Genomic DNA, 24,810 nt, shown 5'->3' with positions numbered 1-24,810 from the left:
TTATTGCTTGTAATAGAAGATTGTTATTGCTTGTAATTGAAGATTGTTATTGCTTGTAATAGAAGATTGTTATTGCATGTAATAGAAGATTGTTATTGCTTGTAATAGAAGATTGTTATTGCTTGTAATAGAAGATTGTTATTGCTTGTAATAGAAGATTGTTATTGCTTGTAATAGAAGATTGTTATTGCATGTAATAGAAGATTGTTATTGCTTGTAATAGAAGATTGTTTTTGCTTGTAATAGAAGATTGTTATTGCTTGTAATAGAAGATTGTTATTGCTTGTAATAGAAGATTGTTATTGATTGTAATAGAAGATTGTTATTGCATGTAATAGAAGATTGTTATTGCTTGTAATAGAAGATTGTTATCGCTTGTAATAGAAGATTGTTATTGCATGTAATAGAAGGTTGTTATTGCTTGTAATAGAAGATTGTTATTGCTTGTAATAGAAGATTGTTATTGCTTGTAATTGAAGATTGTTATTGCTTGTAATAGAAGATTGTTATTGCATGTAATAGAAGATTGTTATTGCTTGTAATAGAAGATTGTTATTGCTTGTAATAGAAGATTGTTATTGCTTGTAATAGAAGATTGTTATTGCTTGTAATAGAAGATTGTTATTGCATGTAATAGAAGATTGTTATTGCTTGTAATAGAAGATTGTTTTTGCTTGTAATAGAAGATTGTTATTGCTTGTAATAGAAGATTGTTATTGCTTGTAATAGAAGATTGTTATTGATTGTAATAGAAGATTGTTATTGCATGTAATAGAAGATTGTTATTGCTTGTAATAGAAGATTGTTATCGCTTGTAATAGAAGATTGTTATTGCTTGTAATAGAAGATTGTTATTGCTTGTAATAGAAGATTGTTATTGCTTGTAATAGAAGATTGTTATTGCTTGTAATAGAAGATTGTTATTGCTTGTAATAGAAGATTGTTATTTCTTGTAATAGAAGATTGTTATTGCATGTAATAGAAGGTTGTTATTGCTTGTAATAGAAGATTGTTATTGCTTGTAATAGAAGATTGTTATTGCTTGTAATTGAAGATTGTTATTGCTTGTAATAGAAGATTGTTATTGCTTGTAATAGAAGATTGTTATTGCATGTAATAGAAGATAGTTATTGCTTGTAATAGAAGATTGTTATTGCTTGTAATAGAAGATTGTTATTGCTTGTAATAGAAGATTGTTATTGCATGTAATAGAAGATAGTTATTGCTTGTAATAGAAGATTGTTATTGCTTGTAATAGAAGATTGTTATTGCATGTAATAGAAGATTGTTATTGCTTGTAATAGAAGATTGTTATTGCTTGTAATAGAAGATTGTTATTGCTTGTAATAGAAGATTGTTATTGCTTGTAATAGAAGATTGTTTAGAACATTGTTTTTTACTTTTATTCTTTTGTAAATTTTGTGTTCTTTTGCGCTCACGAAAAAAATTTTTTTTGAAGCTTTTAAATTGAATCATTTAGAAACTCCATGTTCAACAGAAATAACTTCAAGATTTTCAGCCAACAAAGGTAATTATATATATTTTTAAAATTACTTTACATTAAGTATATTCCAAAATGATTTGTAGCCATAAGGTTTTAATATCCTTTTGTTTGATCAAAAATAAAGGTAAATCCTAAAATGTAGGTAAAAAATGTGACCAATTTTAGTTATTTTGGTGGTTTTTGTTGTAAGTATAAATTGTATTACAGTGATGTAATACCAGAAGTTATCCTTGATTTGTTTTGAAACTGAAAATTTGGACCAAGGCCCAATTATATCACTAGTAATACTTTGCTCAATATGTTTATTTGTGCAGTGGTCTTGTTTGAGTTTCTTGAGTTTGTGTTTTAGAGCTATAGTTTTAAGAGAGGGAGTTGCATCAACAAAAAAATATATATATTAAAAAAATTATATGGAGAGAATTTGTTTTAAAAATACATATCTATATAAAAAAAAAAAAAACTTGCTAAAAATTCATAAAAAAAAAAAAAAAGACATGATCAGCGTATCTAATGTTATCCTTGGTTTCAAAGTACTAAGAAAGATTTTAGATTTTTTAGGGGCAAAAAAATCTGCAATCAGAGGAAATTTTTCAATCTAGACATTAGACCAGATCTCAGCTATAATTTTGTCAACAAACTAAAAATTATAACATACCTGCATTGTATTTTGTGTCAAAAAATATCTGTTTTTAATAACATGTGTTAGCTCACTGCATAGTTTTTTTAACGATTAAGTTTACATAATTAGCTTATATTTTCTCTTTTATATTTTGTCTGTGTTGGTTATAAAAAAACATTTGCATTCCATTAAGCGCTTCAGTTTATGTCACAACTAGAGACTTTTAACAACATGAATGTTGTAATTAAACAATGGATGCAGTTGTAATGAATCAATGGATGCTTGGGTTTTTAAAAAAATTTTATTAAAAGTTTTATTAAAAGCTGAACTTTTGTTATTAAAATTATGGGCAGACATATTAAAAGTTTTAAGTAAAGACGTTTAGTTTGTATATAGTGTACTAACACATTTTTAATTTGCAAAATGTGAATTTTGAAAAGTTTTTGGCGTTTTTTCTTAACATATTTGTTGTTTACAAAGTTAACACTTACATTTTTTACCGTAACTCCAACAGGGTTAGAATTAATGAAAAAATTTAGCTAACAAAAAATTTTACTTAAATTAAAAATTGGAAAAATAGGAAAATACTTTGTGGCGTTGATTTTCATGAAATTGAAAGAAAATATTTTAAGAAAATAATGTTGGTTTTTTTTGCATTTGAATTCAGGTTGATATGTTAAGAAAAAAAAAATTTGTTGTGGATGGCTATACTCGTAACAGAGTTAACAAAAACAAAGTTCATCTCAAGTTTCATTTTTTTTTTTATTCTACGAAATGATAAGGAAGAGCATAGATTTTTGACCAAAACTTTTTTTATCTGGTACACTCAATTGTGGTTCAAAGTCAATAGACATGCAAGTTTTACAAGCCATGACTGCAATGAAAAGAAAAGATCTGAAAATCTGCGCACTTTATTTAAAATACTGTAGCAGAAGCACCAGCAAACCTTGCTGAAAAAACCTCAGTTTTCCTGTGCTAGCTTTAACATTAATTAATGGGTTGGCAGAAAAAAACTTTTAGTAAAGTTAGCAATTAAGTAACTAATAGATAATAGTTAATAGATAGTAGGAACTTGAGTATTAACTGCAATAGACTTGTATGACATGTTTTTACTGTGTTTCAATTATTGTCAGAATGTTTCAATGGGTTCGTTGACCTTCCGGGTGAAATGGTAAATTGTAAAATGTAAAGTAAAAATTAACATCTTAACAAACAAAAAAAATTTCAATTAAAAATTTTGAAAAAATCTTAACAAACAGAAATAAAGTTAAAAACAAAATAAATAATCTTAAATATAATCTTAAAAACAAAATAAATGTTCTTAACAAACAAACCTTATTTCAATTATATTACTCTTTAGTTCATTATCATATTAACTATGTAAACATTGCATGGGGTAGTACTAATAAAAGTAAACTTGAAAATTAATTATACATAGTAAAATTGATATTAAATAAAAACAATGAAATATCGCCATTTAAACTAAAAGACGATTATTTAAACTAAAAGATGACTACGTAACTTAATTTCCCTTTTGGAGTCAAATGAAAAAGCTTGACATTCTAAACAACAGAAACGTTTTTAATTTAAATTAAAGATAAATAATAGTTAAAAATAGAAAATACAAAGATTAAGAATATTTCTTTTATTTACAAAAGATGTGTGAAAAAAAAAACAATAAAGCAAAAGAATCTTATGCTTTTACAAAATCTTGTAGATTTAAACTTTTGATTTTTTAAAATTCAATCTATTTTTAGTTTTTTAATTAAACTTTTCTATTCTCATTGGGATGAAGCGTTTTGAAAATAGTAAACATTCCCTTCTATTAGTAGCAGTAATGACTTCATAACTTTTAATTCAATTTTTTGTATAGAATAGGAAACTGCTTTCTAATTTAAACTGAATGCACCATATAATTATTATCAAGTGAATAATACTTTATATACTTGATTATATACTTAATAAATATATTATAGACTTATATTAATATAATATATATTAGTGTAAGTATATATACAAATATAATACATAAATAACTTATATACTGACGTTTATTTTAAGAAGTACATTGTGAAACTAGTGATGTAAAGCTGAAACACCTTATTAACGAGTGCAACTCTGCGCACTTAATATCAAGTTATTAAGAGCGATATTTAGGGTTGGAAATCGGTTCCCATAGGTCATCCATAAGTTATGTACGTGAGTATGGGTCACCCAAAAGCGTAGGAGTGCATGCAAGGAAAAGGGTAGGACACTTTTTGATTAAATTTTCTTTCATGTGAAGTCCGGGGTAATCAGATGAAAAAGCTTTGGTTTTTTCGTTATTAAATTAGTCTATCTACCGGAAGAAATATTTTAATTATTTTAAATAATTTAATTTTAATTAATAATATTTTAATTAATAATAAATAAAAACAATAAAATATCGTTTTATATAAATATAGTTTTAATTATTTTGTTCTCAAAAATTTAAATTTATTTCAAATCAAGTTTTTACATTTGCACTGTTATTTAAAAAGTATCCATCTTAAGAATTAAATTTAAAAAAAAAAATTTAACGGGTGGCCCAAGATAAATGGCAGAGGTAGTATTATTATTATAACTTTGTTATTTTTTAAGCTAGAACAGTGGATTTTTTTTTAAAAGATTTATTATTAAATTCTCTACAAAATGACATGATTTATTTAATGTAAATAGTCTCCATTTTTTTTTGACATACGATATAAGCGATTGGTCCAACTAGTACAACTTTCTAAAGCTACATTTACTCTAATGTTTTTTACAGCTTGTTTAAGTTCTTGAATTGATGTTAATTTGATTTAATTTTATTCCATTTCATTTGGTGAATGAGTTCATCCCATATTGAGTAATCTAAAGGGTTGAGATTGGGGGAATTTGGAGGCCAGTGGTTTTTGTCAATAAAAGCATGAAAACTATCATGACACCATTGTTGAGTTAAATGATGTGTATGAGAGGTTGCTCCATCTTGTTGAAATGCCCAATCATCACTAAACATCTTGTTTCCATATTTCAAGGCCACTGGCAACACTTTTTTTATATACCAGTCATGATTTACTGTGTCTTTGTCCAAAATAACCAGTGGTGTAACACCTTTTGAACAAGCTCCCAACCAAACCATTACCTTTTGAGGGAATTTTTGTTTCTGTTTAATTCCACCATCTTTATCAGCTTTATTACGATTAGTGGACCATATGCGATCATTTTGGGCATTGTAAATACCATTTAATTCAAAAAAATTTTCATCTGAAAACAGAATTTTCAGTTTTTGCTCTTTTCGAAAATGGTTTCTTATCCAATTTGCAAATTTAATTCTCTTGACTTTTTGACCATTTGTAAGCAGTGGTTCAACTCTGTGTTTGTATGCCTGCAAATTGAGATCCTTTTGAAGTATTCTTTGAACACTGGTTCTGGAGATATTGAGTTCATTAGCTAATTTTTGAGATGAAATCCTCTTTTTACGTTTCAGACAACTTCTGATTTTTTGAATGTTTGCATTTGTTCGAACTGATCTTGGACCACCTGATGGACATTTCAACTCGATAGAGCCTGTCTCTCCTATCATTTGACACCACCGATTTATTGTACGAAACCCAATGACACCGTTAATATCAGCAAATATTTTTGATGGACCATCACCATTTTGGTATTTAGAAAGTACAAGCTTTTGCAAATCCTTAGATTTCATTATCTACTAATAAAATTAAAAACCATAAAACAAAGCCATCAAGACAGATTTATAGAGAATTTAATAATAAATCTTTTAAAAAAAAATTCACTAAAAAAAAGTTCTAGCTAAAAAAATAACAAAGTTATAATAAAAATACTACCTATGCAATTTATCTTGGGCCACCCGTTATAGTTTTGTATTTAACTTAAGAATAAAGTTATTACTAAGAATTAAGTAACTCTGTCATTAAAAAGGTTTAACACATAATTTTATAAACTAAGTTTTCTTGTCCAACGTTCCAAATTTGCAGTTTAAAACTTTTCAAAATTCTATCAATTTATAATTTAATAACTTAAATTAAAAAAAAAAAACAGAAAGTAATTTATACATTATATTTGTTAAAAAATATATATATATATATATATATATATATATATATATATATAAACTTTTACAAATATATTGTATATAAATAACTTTTATACAAATATGCTGACGTATATTTGTATTTCTACAAATATACTAAAAATTGTAGAATGACTTATATTTGTTGAAATGCTGTTTGTTACACCAATAAAAACCAGATCATGAAGGAGTGAAACTAATGATGTTACATTTTATCTTTTGTTGTTTGTGAGCACGCTTCCTAAAGTTTCAATAAACAATACATATAATGAATAATAATAAACAGTAGAATGTGGTTAACTCGAACTCTGTAAAGATTTATAATTTGAATTTTTCTGTTTTAACTTCAACTTTTTTAATAAATACACTTTATTATAAGCTTGACTGATTTGAAGATATCAGTAAAAACATTTAGTTTGTTAAACTATATAAGACACAAAAATATTTAATATTCTAGCATTTTGAATTTTATTTGATGTTTTTAATTTTTAAATGTAAAATTCATTAATAAATAAAACGTTATCAAGCCTGTGCAAAGTCAAACCTATTAATGAAGTTATAGTTTAATAAATTATTATAAATAAAGTATTATGCTAGATATTTAATTATTAAGCATTCAAATTTTGGAATTTTTATTGAAGTGTTGCAACTTTTGATATTTTATTACATAGGCTTTTATGCAATTCAAAGTAGTTAAGTAAAGTTTTTTTTGTCAAATGGACCTAAAAAAACTGTGCGAGTTAGGGAATGGTTTGACTTCACCAGGGTACAATTAAGGGATAATATGATAAAGTTCAAAGAAAATTAAAAAAAAACGTCATGCTGAATTCAACTTTCAAATTGAAGAAATAAATCATTGGCTCTCTTGCACTAAGATTTTTAATTTAAATTTATGCGTAACATTTTTTTATAACCAATATAACTTTGTTGGTACTATTTAAGTATTATTTAACAATATACAAACTCTACTGTTTAATTAAACATTTTTTGACTTCAGTAAAAGAATTTTACCAAAAATATTTTCTATAAAATCAACTTATAATTTTCTCCATTGCAGGTTCTTCAGACAAGCATAATTTTTTACTCTTGTAACGAAATTAGCGAGCGCTATTTGTTGTGCCCTAAATACCATTTATGGGCAAGTTTCACTTATGCGGAGCAATCGCTCCTGCTTCATCACAAGACCTGAGATTCCTTTAATAAATTATATAATGAAGTTAAACATAAAGCGAATAACACAGATACATTTATAGGAGAAATTAAAGTAAACAGTCCATCCATGGATTAGTCTAGGAAGTTATTACAATTTCAACAAAAATTTGGAATTGCATAAACTTTAGATATTGACTATAACTTCTTTAGATTTAAATTCTCTAAATAGATTAGAAAAAGAAGTTAAACATAAAGCAAATGTAATTAAAGATTTTCAATATTTTTCATCTTTTTAATATTATTAATAATAGAAATATTTCTAAGCAAATAGAAGCAAATAATTGCTTTTTAGATGGGTTTGCTGGCTAATAAAATCACAAAAATTTGTGATTTTAATAGCCAGTCAAAATTAAAAGGTTTTACAAGATCTCTATATTTACTCCTTTGTAGCTCTATATAATATGTATTCCATGAGAGGGTTTTATTGGTCTTTTCAAATGTTAATTGTGAATTTTAAATAGTTTTTTGTTTAGACATCACAAAGTAATTGGTCATTTAGTATAGTTTTTTTTACATACTAAAAAATTTAATTCACAATTTTTTTTTTTGTCATAAAACAAAAATTTTTTAAAATGTAGTTTTTGTCAATATTCTTGCTCTACAATTGCAACTAATTGCAAAAAATTCTAACTAGAAGCAAGAAATCTAGTCCAAACTATTTTTAAAATATTCAACTTCATTAGTGATATGCAGAAGACAGTGACCATTGCAGACACAATGTGTCACCAAAATGTTCATGAATGATTGACACAATTTATCCTTTTTCATTTTTTACCCATTTCATCTTTTTCATGCGTGGTATTTTACCATATATGCATATGCAGGCCTTGTTTAAAAGCATAAACTGGCGCGCCACTTAAGTACGCTGTAAGCCATTTTACATAAGCAGTTTTATGATTTTTTAATATTTAAAGAAACCGTAAAATATAAGAAATAATTAACATTATAAAAACCACTTAAGAAGTTTGAATGGCGATTACGTAAAAAAGTTTGCATGACAATTACATTTGATATTTGTGCTATTTACAAATATAATAACTTAAGAAAAAACAAAGAAAATTTTATTTTTATTAACCTAACTTTTCCATCAAAAATGTTGACAAAAAAGATGTTATAGACGTGTACAAAAAAAAATCATAAAATAAACTAAATAAAAAATTTTTTATTTATCATCCTGCAAGAATACTTATTCAGGCTATTTCTCATAACAAACAATAACAAAAATAATTACCCAATTTAAAAAATAAATAAAAAACATAACAAAAAAAATAATGAAAAAAAAATAGTATATGTTAAGTTTTTTTTATATTTGTGCCATTTTTGATATTTTAAATTTTGTTTGTTTGATTATTATAATGGTTTTTTAACATGTTTTTTCAGTTAATCAAAAAAATGAAAAAACATTAATTATTACTAACTTTAAACGACATATTATTAAGAGTTTATTTTTTTATAATTAATTAAAAAACAATTTTTTTTATAGATATAACTCAGTAATTAATTTTTTTGGTTAAATTTACGCTTGAAGCAATATAGCTTATGAACAGATTTTGTTTATATTTATAAGTTTTATTTTGCAAAAAATAAATAGTTTAGAAAAATAATATTTTATAATAGTTACATTAGCTTTATATAAATAACAGATTGCGCAATATCAAAAAAAGTGAAAAAAGAAGTGTTTTCTTATAATTAAAAAAGAATTTTGATTAAAAAAGTTATTTAAATTAGAAAAAATTATTTTTTTTTACTTGGTTTTCTTCCTTTTTTTTCCATTTTTTACAAAAAATTAAATTCCTTGTAAACATGTTTAACTTGCATCAAAAATATTTATAAAGCGTTTGTGTTTCTTTTTTGCCTTACGGCCTTATGAGGCCGCAACAGTATTTTTAATAAATGATACTTGAAACCTTAAATCTTTGTTTCTCACAAAAAAAAATTAATTTATGTTAAATTATGATAAAAAAAGTAAATTTAATTATTTAATATTGAAAAAAAAAAAAAGTTGAAACAAAATAGATGTTTCATAAGATATACATTTACAAAAATTGTTTTTTCTTAACTAGTAAAATAAACTTGTTTTGCAGTAATTTATTTTATTAAGGTAGTTTTAAAAATGCATATATGATAAAATCACCATTTGGATAATTATTGACAATGTGATACAAGTTAATGAATAATTTTAATCACCCGACAGTTTTTTTCCTAAAACAATATATTGTGTTGAAAAGTATTTTTATAATGTTAACTGAACAATAAATAATCCAGGAATTGTAAATACTTTACTGATAGTTTAAATGTTTACCAAGTTTTATTTGAAATAAAAATTTGCCTAATAACTTGTAAAACTAGAAATACTTATAGTGTTTAACTTTTTTTCAAAAAAAATGCTCGTGTTACTATTTTAAAGTTAAAATTTATATTTTTTCGTCATTTAAAATAATTGTCATGCTTTAAAATCACCTATTTTAAATACCTTTTTTTTTTGTTGATAACTTGGAATTGAAAAAAACTTTAATTAGTCTAATAACAATTTCTTTTTTTTTAGAGATCTTTATTAGATTTATATATTTAAATCACTTAATTTTTTTAAAATATTTAATAATAGGTACAATTGATTTTTTCAAAGATAGATTTAATTTTAAAACTTTTTAAAAAAGTGAATTTTTCAAATCATTTTTTATCATTGTGAAAATATTTTAATTGCTTAACACGTTCCCTGCCGAGCTATTTTAAACTATGCTTTGTTTCTTTGCCGAGCCATAATGTCTGCAATGATTATTTTTTCCGAGGCTGTTTTTCGCGGTTTCATTCTGATTGCCAAGGCTAGTTATCAACATTTCAATAAATAAAATAAAATAATTTTTATTCTGAATATAACTGATAAAAAATAAGCACTACGATTATACTCATACTTTGGCAATAGGGAAGAAATTTTTTTCTCCAGTGCTGAAGTACAAATTTACTCATAACACCGTAATGAGTATAACTCACTGCGGTGACTACACCTTATCAAGATGTAATTGAGAACTTGAAAGTGTGATTAAAAAACGTAAGTTGTAATTTAGAACATGAAAGAATTAATTAAGAAACGTTAGATGTAATTTAGAAGATGAAAGTTGTAATTGAGAAATATTTATAATATAGATTATCAGAAAGAAGTTGTTTGTATTTTTAATTTTGTTGCTTTAGTTTACCTTGTATTATTAGGTTTGATCCTAATTTTGCCAAGGTGGCCATATGGGTTGGTTTTCAATAAATAACAATATATTATCAATAAAATAAAAAAGTGATGAAAAAGGAATTTGTGGTTGGCGGTAACTCCATATCTTCCAAAGAAATTTAAATTTCCGCTAAGGACCCAATTGTATGCTGCAATTGTACATTTGACACCTAAATATTTGCGCCAGAGTCGCAAAGTGACGATTGGGTCGCCATTTCGCTCAGCGCATTCAATAACTCATTTGACGAAGATAAAACATGTTTTCTTTCAACTTATTTGGTTGTATGTATTTCATGCCTACAAATTGGACAAGGTGGTTCCAAAAGTGGATGTATACAAATTTAGTTAAATGCACGGATGCAATTTAATAACAGACTTTCTGTTTATAGTGTATTGACAAATAACACAATGACCTTTCAATTCCATTACTGTATTACTGTATTGCTGGTGCATACAAATGCTAAATTTGATATTATTAACTTATTAAAATGCATGTACAATAAGATTTTTTATAATGAACTTTAAGCGTACATTGTGAATTTGCAATTACTAATAATGTATTCTCATTTCCATATTACGATTTCTTAATTAGAACTTTTGTTATTCTAATTACATATTGCGATTTCTTATTTACATGTTGGGTTTCTCAATTACATTTTAAAATTTTTTAATTACATTTTGTGTTTCTTAATTACATATTGTGACTTCTAAATTACATGTTGTATTTCTCAATTGCATCTTACTTTTCTTAATAACAACTTTTAATCTCAATTACATCTTGAAAAGGTATAGTAATGTAGCTTATTTGATGCAATATTATTATAAATAGTGTTTCAATTTTTTTGCCCATGCACATTAGGAGTTATCATGAATAAAAAAAGTAATTTATATTTTGTTTTCTTCATTCTAAATTTTTGTGTTTTTTAGACTAGAAGCTAAAATATATTTGATAACTACATTATACTGCATGTTATTAAGAATGTGAAAAAAATTTGATTTACACAACGTTTACAAAATGTTTTTTAATATATTAAAAAACATTTTAGTGTGCACTTCGATTTTTTTTACACAGTATACTAATTAATGTGTTTTATAGATAAGTAATTTCTTTTTTATAAATAGATAATTTATAAATTTAACTATCTCATATTAGCTCAACACAGATATTCCACAATTGGATCAGCACATATGATTATGGAAGTTTGTGAGGATAGTGAAGATGACATTGAAGATTCGGATTCATTTTTCATTTATACTACTACGTCTTTGAGCTTGACTGTATCAGAATCAGGTTCTGAAGATAATAACACTGAAGAAAGTGATGGCAATCAGTTTACAGATATTCATCTAGCAGCCACTGCAGAAGATTTTTTAATGCCGTCGAAAAGAGCTTGAACAACGGGTGGTCTTGCTTATAGACAAAATCAAAACAAAGCTCAACAGGTAGATCTTATAAGTAATATTTTGCCTGACAAACAACTTCTGAAACAAATCCATCTAGAAATTCAAACCTATGGAAAGATGAGCCGAATATTTTAAAACAAATTCAATTTACTGCCAATCCTGGTTTGAAGATAAACATTGAGAGCAAGAAACCATTAGATTTCTTTAGACTTTTTGTTACAGAAGAGCTTATAAACACTATGGTATTTAAAACTAATCGCTACGCAACGCAAGAAATAAATAAGCAGCGTCCCCTCAGGTGAAGCTCACATTTTAAAGATTGGAAATCAATAAATTCAGAAGATATGAGGCAGTTTCTTGGAGTTCTTTTTATGGGGTGTGTCAAAATGCCATCTTTAGAACACTATTGGTCTAGGAACAGTCTCTATAGAGTTCCCTTATTGTCTAGAATAATGCCACAAAATAAATTCCAACTAATGTTACGGTTTTGGCATTTTATTTACAATGCAGATTCAGGTAGCGGACGCTTGTGTAAAACTATTGGACTTCTCGATCACTTAAATAATACAATGGATAACATCTACTGTCCTAATACAAATATATCAATCGATGAGTCAATGATGCTTTGGACGTTTTGTATTCAGGCAGTATGTGAAAAATAAAAGACATATGTATGGCATCAAGTTCTATGAGCTTTCCGAATCAAATGGTATTGTACTAAAAGTAAAAATCTACTCTGGCGAGACAACTTTTGGTAAACATTTGTTGTGTCAAATTGGAGCTATTGTTTTAGACTTGGAATGGAAAAATTTCTGGGAAAAGGTTATCACCTGTACACCAATAACTTGTACAATTCCATTGAGTTAACAAAGCACATGATAAATCAAAAAACATACATTTGTGTTAAATTAAGAACTGACCAAAAGTCAAATCCAAAAGAATGTACAAAAGCAAAACTGAAACAGGGAGATATTATAAGCAGAAGCAGAGAGGGTGTAGTGGTTGCTAAATGGAAAGACAAAAGAGACATGCTAATGATTAGCAAATTGCATTCGTTGCAAATGATTGAAGTGACAAACAGGAGAGGAGAGAAGAAAATGAAACCCAATATCATTAAAGATTACAATCTATGTATGTCTGTAGTAGATAGGGCAGAACAAATGGTATTGTATTATGATTGCCTAAGAAAGACAATTAGTTGGTATATAAAGTACCACTTCATCTCTTTGATACTTTTTTGTTTAATGCTTACTGTCTAAACAGCAAATATAGACTAGATAAAACAATTTCCTTGCTTAAGTTTAGAGAATTAATTCTTACGGATTTATTGGGTGAACGTTTGAATAAAACTGTGCCTCGAATCACTAATAATAGCTTCCACTACTTGTCTTCAATACCACCTAATGAAAAGAAAAAATTCCTAACAAAACCATGTTGAGTCTGCTCTAAAATAAAAAGTATAGAAACACAATATGAATGTGCTGTTTGTGAAAATAGACCTCCGTTATGTATTGGCGAATGTTTCAGAATTTATCATTCAAAAGAATAGTTTTACACTTTAACTTTTATGAAATAAAATTTAAAGCATTATCAATATTTTACTTTTTTCTGTTTTAAGCTATTTCTGTCTTTATCCGCATTTAAATTAGGTTCCTTGGGTTTTTATAATAAAAACTTGAATGTAATATTTTCTGAAATCAAATATGAAGCTAAGAAAAGAAAAAAAAGTGAATAGACAAAGCCAGTCATGCACAAATATTATTTGAAATAAGTTAGAATAACTACGAGTTTACTTGTAGTTGGCAAACTCATGACGTTGGCTTACTATGAGTATTTTTGTAGTTGGCAAATATCAAAGTCCCGCTAACTACAAGTATACTTGTAGTTGGCAAATAAATGACGTCAACTTACTACGAGTATACTCGTTGTTGGCAGCGAACATGTTAATTAGCCTTAATTAAATTTAACCCTTCGCGTCTTTTCTTTAATTTATTCATAAAAAGGGATTTATGTGATATAGTAAACATTTTTCACAATTATTTTTAAGGATGATGTTAGGTAATGTTTTATTATGTAAAATACTAATATACTAGCACTCAAAGTTTAACAATTTTAATCAAATAATTAATGAGTTTATTTAATAATACTGCTGATGGTTTCTTACAATAGTAGATTCAATACTTTTTTTTAACTTATTATTACCTCAGGTAAATATATTTAATTATCTAGTAAAGATTGAGTTTCATCACTGATTTTTACAATGGTACTAATTATTGCAATGTGCAGAAATTAAAGAGGTTGTTCTTCAAGTGGTATTATTTAAAAAAGTTGCAACAAGTATATGTTGCACCAGATATAGGCAAAATTGCTGGTGTAATTCTTAATACTTTTTACTTTCACTGAGTTTCTCTTTAAATACTTCAAACATACATTTACCAGTTGAAAATGTGCAGTTTGCAATGCATATCAGTCACTCATGAACTTTTTATGTGACATCTTATAATTATTGTATTCAATAAAGCACATACCATCTGATGCAATTTCCATTAAAATAGTTTTCTTTATATTATTTTTCATTGCAATAATATACATTTATGTTGTTTTTGTAATAAGAGTAATCGAATTTTCTCTCCCTTTATTTACCAAGTTATATGCATTATAAGTGCATCAAAATTAGGGGTGGTAAACGATTAACAATTAATCGATTAATCGATTAAAAACCATTAATCATTAATTGATTTATTAACAAATGATTAATCGATTAATTTTTTTTTAATATAACAACTTTGCGTTTTTTTGTTTCAAAGATTTTTACGAAGATTTACAAGCGTTTTTTTAACGAACAAGACTTGTGTTGACTTGTATGTTGATTTGCCTTTATTTTCCAGCATCCGGTCAAATATTATTATAAACAAACAAAAACAATGCTTTTTTCATAGTGCCGTTTCTTAACCACCATTTACAATGTCGTTTGTAAATAACCGCTCTGAAGTTTGGAAACACTTTTTATTGGAAAATAAAGGCAAATCAACATACAAGTGCAAAGATTGTTCAGTTGAACTTAAATTCCATTCATCAACTTCAATTTCTTGTATCATTTAGAGCACAAACATAAAATTTATTTGACAAAAGTTATTTCAGAGAAGTCTAAAAATATACAGCCAGGTATTGCTACCTATTGTAATAAAATAGGTAGCAAAGCTGAAGATGTATTAGCTCGTTTAACTGCTGTTGATCGTATCCCTTTTGCAACTTTGGCCAATAGCAAAGATATTAAATACGGCTGGAAAGCTCAAGGACTTATAATCCCTGATGATCGACATGCTATAAAGACAATTGTTATGAACTACGCAAACTCAATTAAGTTAAAAGTTGTTCAAGAGCTTCAGCATAAAAATTTAAAAGGAGAAAGGTTTTTAATTTCTCTTGATGAGTGGACTTCTGGTAAAACTAGAAGGTATTTATGTCTCAATGTACATTATTCAGACAAATGTCACTATGGTCTTGGAATGATTAGAATAAATGGTTCGTTGCCTTTGGAAAGAGCTGTTAATATTGTTATTGAAAAATTAAATGAATTTGGCTTAAATTTGATCAATGATGTTTTTGGATGTGTTACTGGCAATGCATCAGTAATGAAAAAAATGGGACGAGAAATGGGAGTTATACACCAACTCTGCTACTGCCATGGAATTCATCTTGCTGTATGTGATATTCTTTATAAGAAAAAATGCTTAGAAATAGAAACAACTCAAGAAGAAATAATGACTGATGAGATTGAAATTGAAACATTTGATTCCGACCGTGATGATGAAAACAACACTGAAGAATGCTGGAATGAGGAAAGTAATAGCTCTGTTTCACAGGAAATCCAGTTTAATGGGGACTATGGCATTATCATATTGAAGGTTCGTAAAATAGTCAAACTTTTTAGAAAATCTCCACTTAAAAACGATTCCCTTCAAAGTATTTGTAGAACAGATTTAGGAAAAGAACTCAAGCCTATTTTGGATACTAAAACAAGATGGAATTTGCTAATAAGTATGTTAAAACGATTATTAAAATTAAAAAATGTTATTGCAAAGGCTCTTGTTGATATATCTAGAACAGATTTAATTTTAAAAGAAGAAGAAATAAAACACATTTCTGATATTGTTCAGGTTCTACATGTTGTAGAGTTAAGTGTTATGGAACTAGGGAAAAGAGACTGTGATCTGATAAAATCTGATAAAATTATTTTGTTTTTACTACAAAATCTTAAAGAACAAAATACTAACATTGGTCAAAAATTATTTACTGTTGTCTCGGAGAGAAATGTTAAAAGAAGAAATAGTAATATTGCTGGTTTACTGTGCTTTATACATAACCCAGCTGACTATAAATCAGACTCAGAATTTCCAGATAATCTTTTGAAATACCCACATAAAAATAAAATTGCTAAAACTGCTAGAGAATATACCTACGTTTATTTCTACATGAGGAAGTAGAAGCAGCATATCAGTCTGAGTTAGAGTACACTTGTAATGAAGAACCATTAAGAAAAAAAACTAAAGGTGAAGAATTAGCAGAAATAATAGCTAATACAGCTTCAGCAGCAGGAAAAACTAAAGGGATAACTTTTAAATCTTCCCCTCAAGAAGTTTTAACATGCATTAAACGTGAAACTGCAGTTCTCAAAAGCACTGGAAACAGGCCAAGTTCTTTAGAAAAGATTTATAATGCCATGCTAAGTCTTCCCCCGTCTTCTATAGAAGCAGAAAGAAGTTTTAGTGCAGCTTGTTTATTTGTTACTAATTTAAGAGCTAGCTTAAACGATGATACTGTTGATAATTTATGTTTTTTAAGATCATATCTGATTAAAAGAGAAATAAAATCATAAAAAATATAAATTACTTTTTATTAAGTTATAAACACATTTTTTCTAAAATTAATCGAAAATTAATCGTTAATCGATTAATGTAAAATACCGATTAATCTACCAGCCCTAATCAATATATTTTATTCAATAGTGCATCAATATATTTTATTATATATATATTATTTATTCAGTCAAATTTAGACAAGATAAGTATTCTTAAATAAATATTGAGTCAAATTTAGACAAAATAATTAATGTATCTGAGATTTTTCCATAATCAATTGTATTGTTTAATTAGCAGCAGCATTTTTTGACCCATAAATAAAACATTTATCAATTAATTTTAGAATTTTAACTACTCTCTCTCCAGCACTTTTTTTTTTCATGAAATTGTTAGTAACTTTTATGGTAAAATTTTATTTTCTCAAAAAAACAACATACTATGAATGTTTTTAGATAATTTCTGCTTTCATGTTACTCTATTCTTTGATGCCTGTGCTTTTAGAATTTTGTTTCTGTTACTTTTGCAAAACTGAATTTTTAATTCTTTACAATATAGTATCCAATTCTTTCTGAAATTATTGTTTCTAAAAAAATTACCTGATGTTCATTTCTTAATGGTAGATCAGTTTTACTTTTACTTGGTTGTGTTAGGTAAAAATTAAAAATGATTGCAAAGAAGTTTCTGAACTGTCATATTACAAGCAATAGCAATTTTTATTTAAAGAACATTAATTAAAATTTTATTAAAAAACCGACTTAAAAAAAGCTACACAATTTTTTCAACAGTATTTTGTAGTACTGCTAATAACGTAGTGAAACTTTTACAACAAATCAAAATTTTTTACTTTTTCATTAGTAAGTAATATTAATGTTAGTTTACTCCAAACACTTAAATATTTCATTTATCAGTTTGATGTTTATAAGCTTTGATAAGACTTTTTAAGGTTATACTTACTAATATTACATAAAAATAAATCAAGTTGTGGCTTTGAACAAGATTGAAACCTACATAACATGCATTGGAGGAAACTAAAAGTTCTTGATAATGGCAAAAATGATAAAATCTGATTTTATTTAATGATACTCTTTTTCAAACATAAGATACTGTCTCAAAGTAAACAACCTGATAAAAGTCAAACTAATACTAACATTCAGTATCATATCACAGGTAGTGACACCAATCCTGATTTCAACTTAAGATTGAGAGTTAAATGCCATTGCCTACAATACAATGTTTCCAAAATTGAATATGACTGTAGCAGATCTAAATTTAGATCTGCTACAATCATATCAATTTGATTTTTGTCAGGTTGTTTAATCTGTGTTTCTTTATAATAAGGCACACTTCCGAATATAATTCAGACGCCTTATGAACGTTCCACGCTGATCAAAAACAAAATTTTAGTTTCAAGAAGGTCTAGGATGTTCAGGACATAAACTGAACATACATTATACGTATGTCCAGTATTTGCTGGGTTTTTGATAATTTAAAAGTATGATTAAAATGCTTTGATAAAAATCATAAAAATAATAAAAATGCTAAAGTGTGCAAAACTGCACACACAAAAAAGGACCATTAATAATTGTAAACATGGAGCGACATGTCGAAGTTTTAAATCTTTGGTTTCAATATAATATTGTCTGAACTGACAATAGTTTATTTGTACACCTAAAAGGTGTACAAATAGTTTATTTGTACACCTTATGTTTTAAAGACTTATAATGTTAAACTACATATATTTCAAAAATAGACAACTTAAAGATCTCTTTCCAAAATGATATCAACTATAACATCATATATAATCAATTATGTCATCATATTTATCTTCTTTTTATGAATTCAAATCAAATAAAGGGTATTAATTGAAAGTTATTTCAAAAGTTAAAACTATGCTCCTGTCAAGCTTCTATGGTAAATTTAACTCATAACTAGAATAAAAAATATGTTTCTAAGTTAAAAAAATATTTTTATAATTAATTCTAGATGTGTCCTACTGGAATACAAGAATTTAAGTGTAAGGTTAAGGGTAAGTGTGAGGTAACATTGACACATCTTTAGAAAATATATTTTTTTCAGCTTTGACTGAAATTGGTATGCAATATTTCTGTGTTTACCAATGATAATGCTGCCAGAAACTGATGAAGAATTTAATCACTTAACTAATATTATTAATAGATAATTAATTTCGTTTTTGGGGTTCAACTGTCAATATTATCCCTATATGGTGTAACATTGACAGTAGTATGTTTTATGCTGTAAATGTTAAAGTTACATCATAAGGAGTAAGATTATCATTGGAATATTGACAATTAAAATAGAGAAGACATTTTTAATATATATTATATATTATCAGCAGTTCTGTAATCTTTTTATTGGGTTTCTTCGTTACAATTTTTTTAGTGTTTGATTTAGTTTCAGAAACAACAAGATAATTTTTTACATTTGCAGGTTTTGATGTTTTGTTCTTACCAACACTAAGCAACATTGTTTGGTGTGGATTTTAACTTTTTGCAAGTGTCAGTTTTTAGATCTGTTGACATTTGATGTTTTGGTACATTTCTCTTTTTTTTAAGAACATTTTAATTTAGGGTTTGTTTGACTCCATTTCATGTAACTGTGAAAGATTCATCAGATGTAAGACATTCCGCCAACTTTTATTTGATTCTTGGGATGACTTAAGCATTTCTGTCAATGGGATGACTTAAGCATTTCTGTCAATGTTGTCTCAAAACTAAAATATAGGTTTGAAATAAAAATGCAACAAAAAAATTTAAAATGCTTAGTATTTTGAAACAACATCATAAAAACACATGTAAAAATGATGTTATGTATGGTTTTACTTATCTTCAGACTGAAGTTTTTCGACAACAATAAAACTAGAAATAAGTTTAACTTATGCCCTCCGTATTGTGTTATTGTTTACACTTACTATTATGTGGATAAAAATAGTTATATTTTTTCATTTAACATCTTTTAAATAAACATCTGGCTTCAACATTTGTTAAACTAATTTTAACATTAATAAAAAACGTTTAATCTAATACATGTCCTTGTTACCCACATGTCTAAATAACCGCACCTTACCTTATTCTATCAGTTTTTTTTCAACAACAAATTTTTTTAACTTTTAAAAAGGCAAAAATTGATAATTAGGTATTTTTAATGTTAAGAAATCTCATATTGAACTTTGAGTATGAGATTCCTTAACTTTTCCTTTAAACAAATTCTTTAACAATTCCTTCAAATAAATTATATAAGAAGATAATTATAATAATAAATAAACTTAAATGAAAAGTTTTTCAGAATTAATAATTTTATTAATGTTTAGTAAGTTAGTTAGAATTAATAACTTTTTTTTCTATTAGTTCCTTCAAATCCACCAGATACTGATAACAAGTTTTGTGTTAAGAAAGGTAATTATAGTTTAAAATTAACAATGATTATGAGAAAGGCTATATAAACTATTTATTTATGGTTGACTATTTTTCTTTAAAATTCTCTAAAATCATAACATTCAAACATATCGTTAGTGTAATAATGAATAAAATCACAACATTCAAACTTATGGTTGTTGTAATAATGAGTGATAAGAGGTATATGGCAAATAAAATTATTTAAAAAAGAATCCAAAAAACCACAAGTATTTTTTACTCAATTATTTTACTAGAATAATTGTCACAAAATGTACTAACTCACTCGGACATAACAATATAAAATAAAGTGGATTGATTTTTTTTTTTGGATTGATTTTTTTATCATGTTGCTTTTTTTGTAGTGTTTTGACATTAAAAGAAATGTAATCATTGGCTATCCAGCCTTTTTATTGCCTCTTGCTTAAACAGAACTCATCACAAAATGTAATAAGAAGTCTTTACTCAAAATAATAAAACGAAAATCTAAATAAACACTTGGCTAAGAATTCAAATTAATTGTAAATTCCAATTTCAGAATTAAAATGTAATATTTGTTATATATAGTTTCTGAATTTAAAACTATGATACCTGTGCATACTAAAATATTTAAGATGTGATGATGATGATGATGACTTTGATCAATTGTTTATATTTAGATACATCAGAGATGTGCACAGCACTGAAAAATTATTATCGTGAAAAATATGGGAAAATAAATAAAGTACAACCACCATTAAAAGTACCTGCAAATGTCGATCTGATGGATAATTTTGTTGATCTATGTATTGTTGATGCAGTTAATACTCAAATGGATGTTGTTTTTAATTTTAAACGAAAAATTTTTCTTGAAAAGCAAATGAACTATACACCTATTCCATATAATGAAATTTTTATGAAAGAAAAGTCTGTAATATTAATATCTGGAGTAGCTGGTATTGGAAAAACATGGTTGCTTCGAAAATGTTTGCTTGATTGGTCAAATAATTTAATTTGGAAAAATGTTAAACTTGTGTTTTATTTGGAATGCAGAAGGCTTAATCAATATCCAAATATTTCTAATCTTAATGAATTACTAAATGTTTTCTACAAAGATATTATAAATGATTTCAAAATTAGTAATCATCCTGCACTGTTTATAATTGATGGATTAGATGAGTTTAAATTTTTAAATGAGTTAATAAATTGCAGTTCAAGTTGTAAGTATCCAATCGTTAATGCTTTAATAGAAATTCAAAACTACAAATATGTTGTTGCTGGTAGAGTTTATGCAATTGATCAATACCAAAGTATATCTATAGAGCATAGTGATAAGTTAAACATTCAAATAATGGGGTTTAACCAAATAGGAATACACAAATATATAGAAAATAAAGTTAGAGAAGAAAAAAAAGATGTTGTGAAAGAAACTTTAAACAGCTCTCCAATTGCAAAAGCCATGGCATCTGTTCCATTTTATTTATGTTCCATGTGTAAAATTATTAGTAATTCAAAAGAAATAAATAAAAATTCTTTCTTAACAATGACAAATTTAAATGCAAGTATTTTTTTATACTTTTTTCAAAATCACATCATAAAAACGAAAAAATTGATGAATAAGATAATTGAAGACGATTCCAATAAGAAATATATTTTAAATATTTGTAAAATTGCATATGAATTGTTTGTTGAAAATAAAGTAATTTTTTCAGAAGAAGAAATTCAAACTTTTATCATTGATTTTGATAACAATGAAAGTAATCTTTTTGGATTCATAGAAAAGATTGAAACAGATGAGGGATGTTATTATCAATTTGCACACTTAACAATAATGGAGTTTTGTGCATCTGTATATGCATATAATTGTTTAAGTATTGAAGAGATTATAGCCAATAAAAAGCTGGAGAGTTGCTTATCGATGATTTGTGGATTAACTAATAAAAGCCAAAGTAGTTTATTAAAGTTACTTGTTAACTTAAATCCTTCAAAAAACGGTTCTGAAGAACTTTTGTATTCTATTTTAGGTAAGTTCTATTATGCAATAAGGTATGAAAAATTTACAAATTTTTACCTTATTTCTCTAAAAAAAAATATTTTTTGTTAATGCAAATTATTTTGGGGGTTCTGTTATTTCTAAATTCTGTTATTTCTAAATTTTTTCTTGTTTTATAATGTTATCATGTATATAATTTATATTTATTTGTTTTTATACGATTACAAAAACTTGATTAAAATCAATTTAATTGTTTATAAAACAAAAGAAAAACAAAAAATGGTTTTAAAATAAATATTGAGTTATTAAATTTTTAAGCTTTTTAACTTTAGGATAAGTGTTTTTTACTAAACTAAAAATAAGCTAAAATTGTCATCAGTAATTATAGTTAACAATAATCTGATAACAGATTGCATATTAATAATATTAAACCATTTTTAATATTAGCGATTCAACCCTCGGAATTACGGTCGGCATTCGGCAATGCCGACCTAACTGCCGACCTGAAAGTATTTGAGGTCGGCAAAAATTTGCCGACCTCGTTTCTATGTTTTATGGTTAGACCTTTGTATCAAATAATTTTTGCCGACCTGATGCTGACCTCAAAAAGATTGAGGTCGGCAAATTATTGCCGACCTCATTTTTCCTAATTCCGAGGGTTGGCGATTTTAAATTTTAACCAGAGTTAAGGCAGTTCATAGCAAGCGTTGTTTTTTTTACATAAATTCTCAAGTCTTGTTTTATAGGTAAGTATAATGTTTTTTAATTTGTTATGTGAGTTATTTTTCAATTCATTTTGTTTCTTAATAGGTATTACTTTGGTAAACTAATAATAATATACAAGTTTTTTTTTTTGTCATCAGTAATTATAGTTAACAATAATCTGATAACAGATTGCATATTAATAATATTAAACCATTTTTAATATTAGCGATTTTAAATTTTAACCAGAGTTAAGGCAGTTCATAGCAAGCGTTGTTTTTTTTACATAAATTCTCAAGTCTTGTTTTATAGGTAAGTATAATGTTTTTTAATTTGTTATGTGAGTTATTTTTCAATTCATTTTGTTTCTTAATAGGTATTACTTTGGTAAACTAATAATAATATACAAGTTTTTTTTTTTTTAGTAGTCCACTAACTCACGCATTTCACTTTTCTTCAAGTGACTTTCGTTAATAAAAGATAATATAAACAATAATCGCAATTATTTTTTTGTTCCAATTATTATTTTTTTTATATAATATTTTAAACAGAAACTGTTTATGTTCTCTAGCACAGTTTAAATTAAAAATCACATTTTCAAGCCCTAAACTTGGTTTATAGTCATTTTATAAAATGTGATCAAAAAAATCTCGAAAATTTACTATTGTTCGCAATTCGCTGGATTCTCATTTTATAAAAATTGTTGCGATAGTTACGATACGTTTAACTATTAGCTAAACGGTTGTTTACAATTTGATTATAATTTTATTCGAATTTTCTGATAGATTTTTTGAAGTTCGAGGATCGAGTTTTTGATATTTAAAATCTCACAATTTGGTTTTTTTTTCTTAAAATGTTTTAAGGAATCATTTTGTCACCATAGTTTATTGAAATTAACACTGATAGCTAAACTTTTTAAATTTAGTAAGTTGTAAGTATACTGCAGTTTTAATTGTCGTAATTAGTTTTAAATTTTAAAAAATCTTGTTTTGAAACTAAATTCAAATTGATTGAAAAAAAAAAATTTTTATGGAGCATATCATTTTTTTTTTTGATACATTAAATTATTTCATTAATATTTAAGAATAAACAGATCTTTTGATTTAGTTTTGATTTAATTAGAGTGAACAGTATAATTTCGCAGAGAAAACTAAACGTTTGATATCAATTAAACAATTTTGAAGTTATATTGATTTTGATTTAAAGCTCGTTTTTTTAAATATAAACATCAAAATCAAGCTTGTCGTATTGATTTTTAAACATTTTGAGTTCTTAATCGATTGTAATTTTAATTGACTTTCTTTTCAATCTATTTAATTACTATATATTTCCACGATTTCGCACTTTTTTTGTTGTTAATTAACAGTCGGTCCAAGTTTTAATCGTTCAATATTACTTACCGGAATAATGATATAATTCCTGGGAATAAATTTTTTTTTTTCTGCTTACAACGTATGTTTAATTTTCGCCGAGAACGTCTGTAACTTTAGCTGCATGCAACATTTAACCATGTAACTATTTTAATTTCATAGCATTCCTTACGCTTTTTCAGGAAGTCCCTCCATTTTATAGTCACAATATCTGTAAATGACATCTTCACTAGTTTTCTTATCGTAAAATATCTTGTTTGATGACCATTCAGCTTTAATTTTAGGTATTTAAAGTAAGACTGCATTGAAAATACAGGTTTGCTATTCAATAGCCTATTCAGTTTATTTTTTAGCTTTAAATAACATAAATACATTTGCGTTTTGTTTTGCAATTCCTCGAAAGTACCAAATCATTTACAGTATTATTTACGTTTTTAATCAT

General features: G+C 26.1%; 1 protein-coding gene across 1 annotated transcript; it reads left to right on the top strand.

The window, feature by feature from the left end:
* The first annotated feature begins 1,460 nt into the window (after positions 1 to 1,460).
* On the top strand, positions 1,461 to 22,413 carry LOC136076730 (NACHT, LRR and PYD domains-containing protein 3-like). The gene is made up of 3 exons (XM_065790131.1): positions 1,461 to 1,528; positions 20,280 to 20,327; positions 20,984 to 22,413. The coding sequence occupies exon 3, from the start codon at positions 20,995 to 20,997 to the stop codon at positions 22,405 to 22,407; it is 1,413 nt and encodes a 470-aa protein (XP_065646203.1). The 5' UTR covers positions 1,461 to 1,528; positions 20,280 to 20,327; positions 20,984 to 20,994; the 3' UTR covers positions 22,408 to 22,413.
* The last annotated feature ends 2,397 nt before the right edge of the window (positions 22,414 to 24,810 follow it).

This window comes from Hydra vulgaris, chromosome 02 (genome assembly GCF_038396675.1).
Source record: "Hydra vulgaris chromosome 02, alternate assembly HydraT2T_AEP".
In the NCBI taxonomy this organism is placed as follows: domain Eukaryota; kingdom Metazoa; phylum Cnidaria; class Hydrozoa; order Anthoathecata; family Hydridae; genus Hydra; species Hydra vulgaris.
This window is presented reverse-complemented; position numbering and strand designations above follow the sequence as displayed.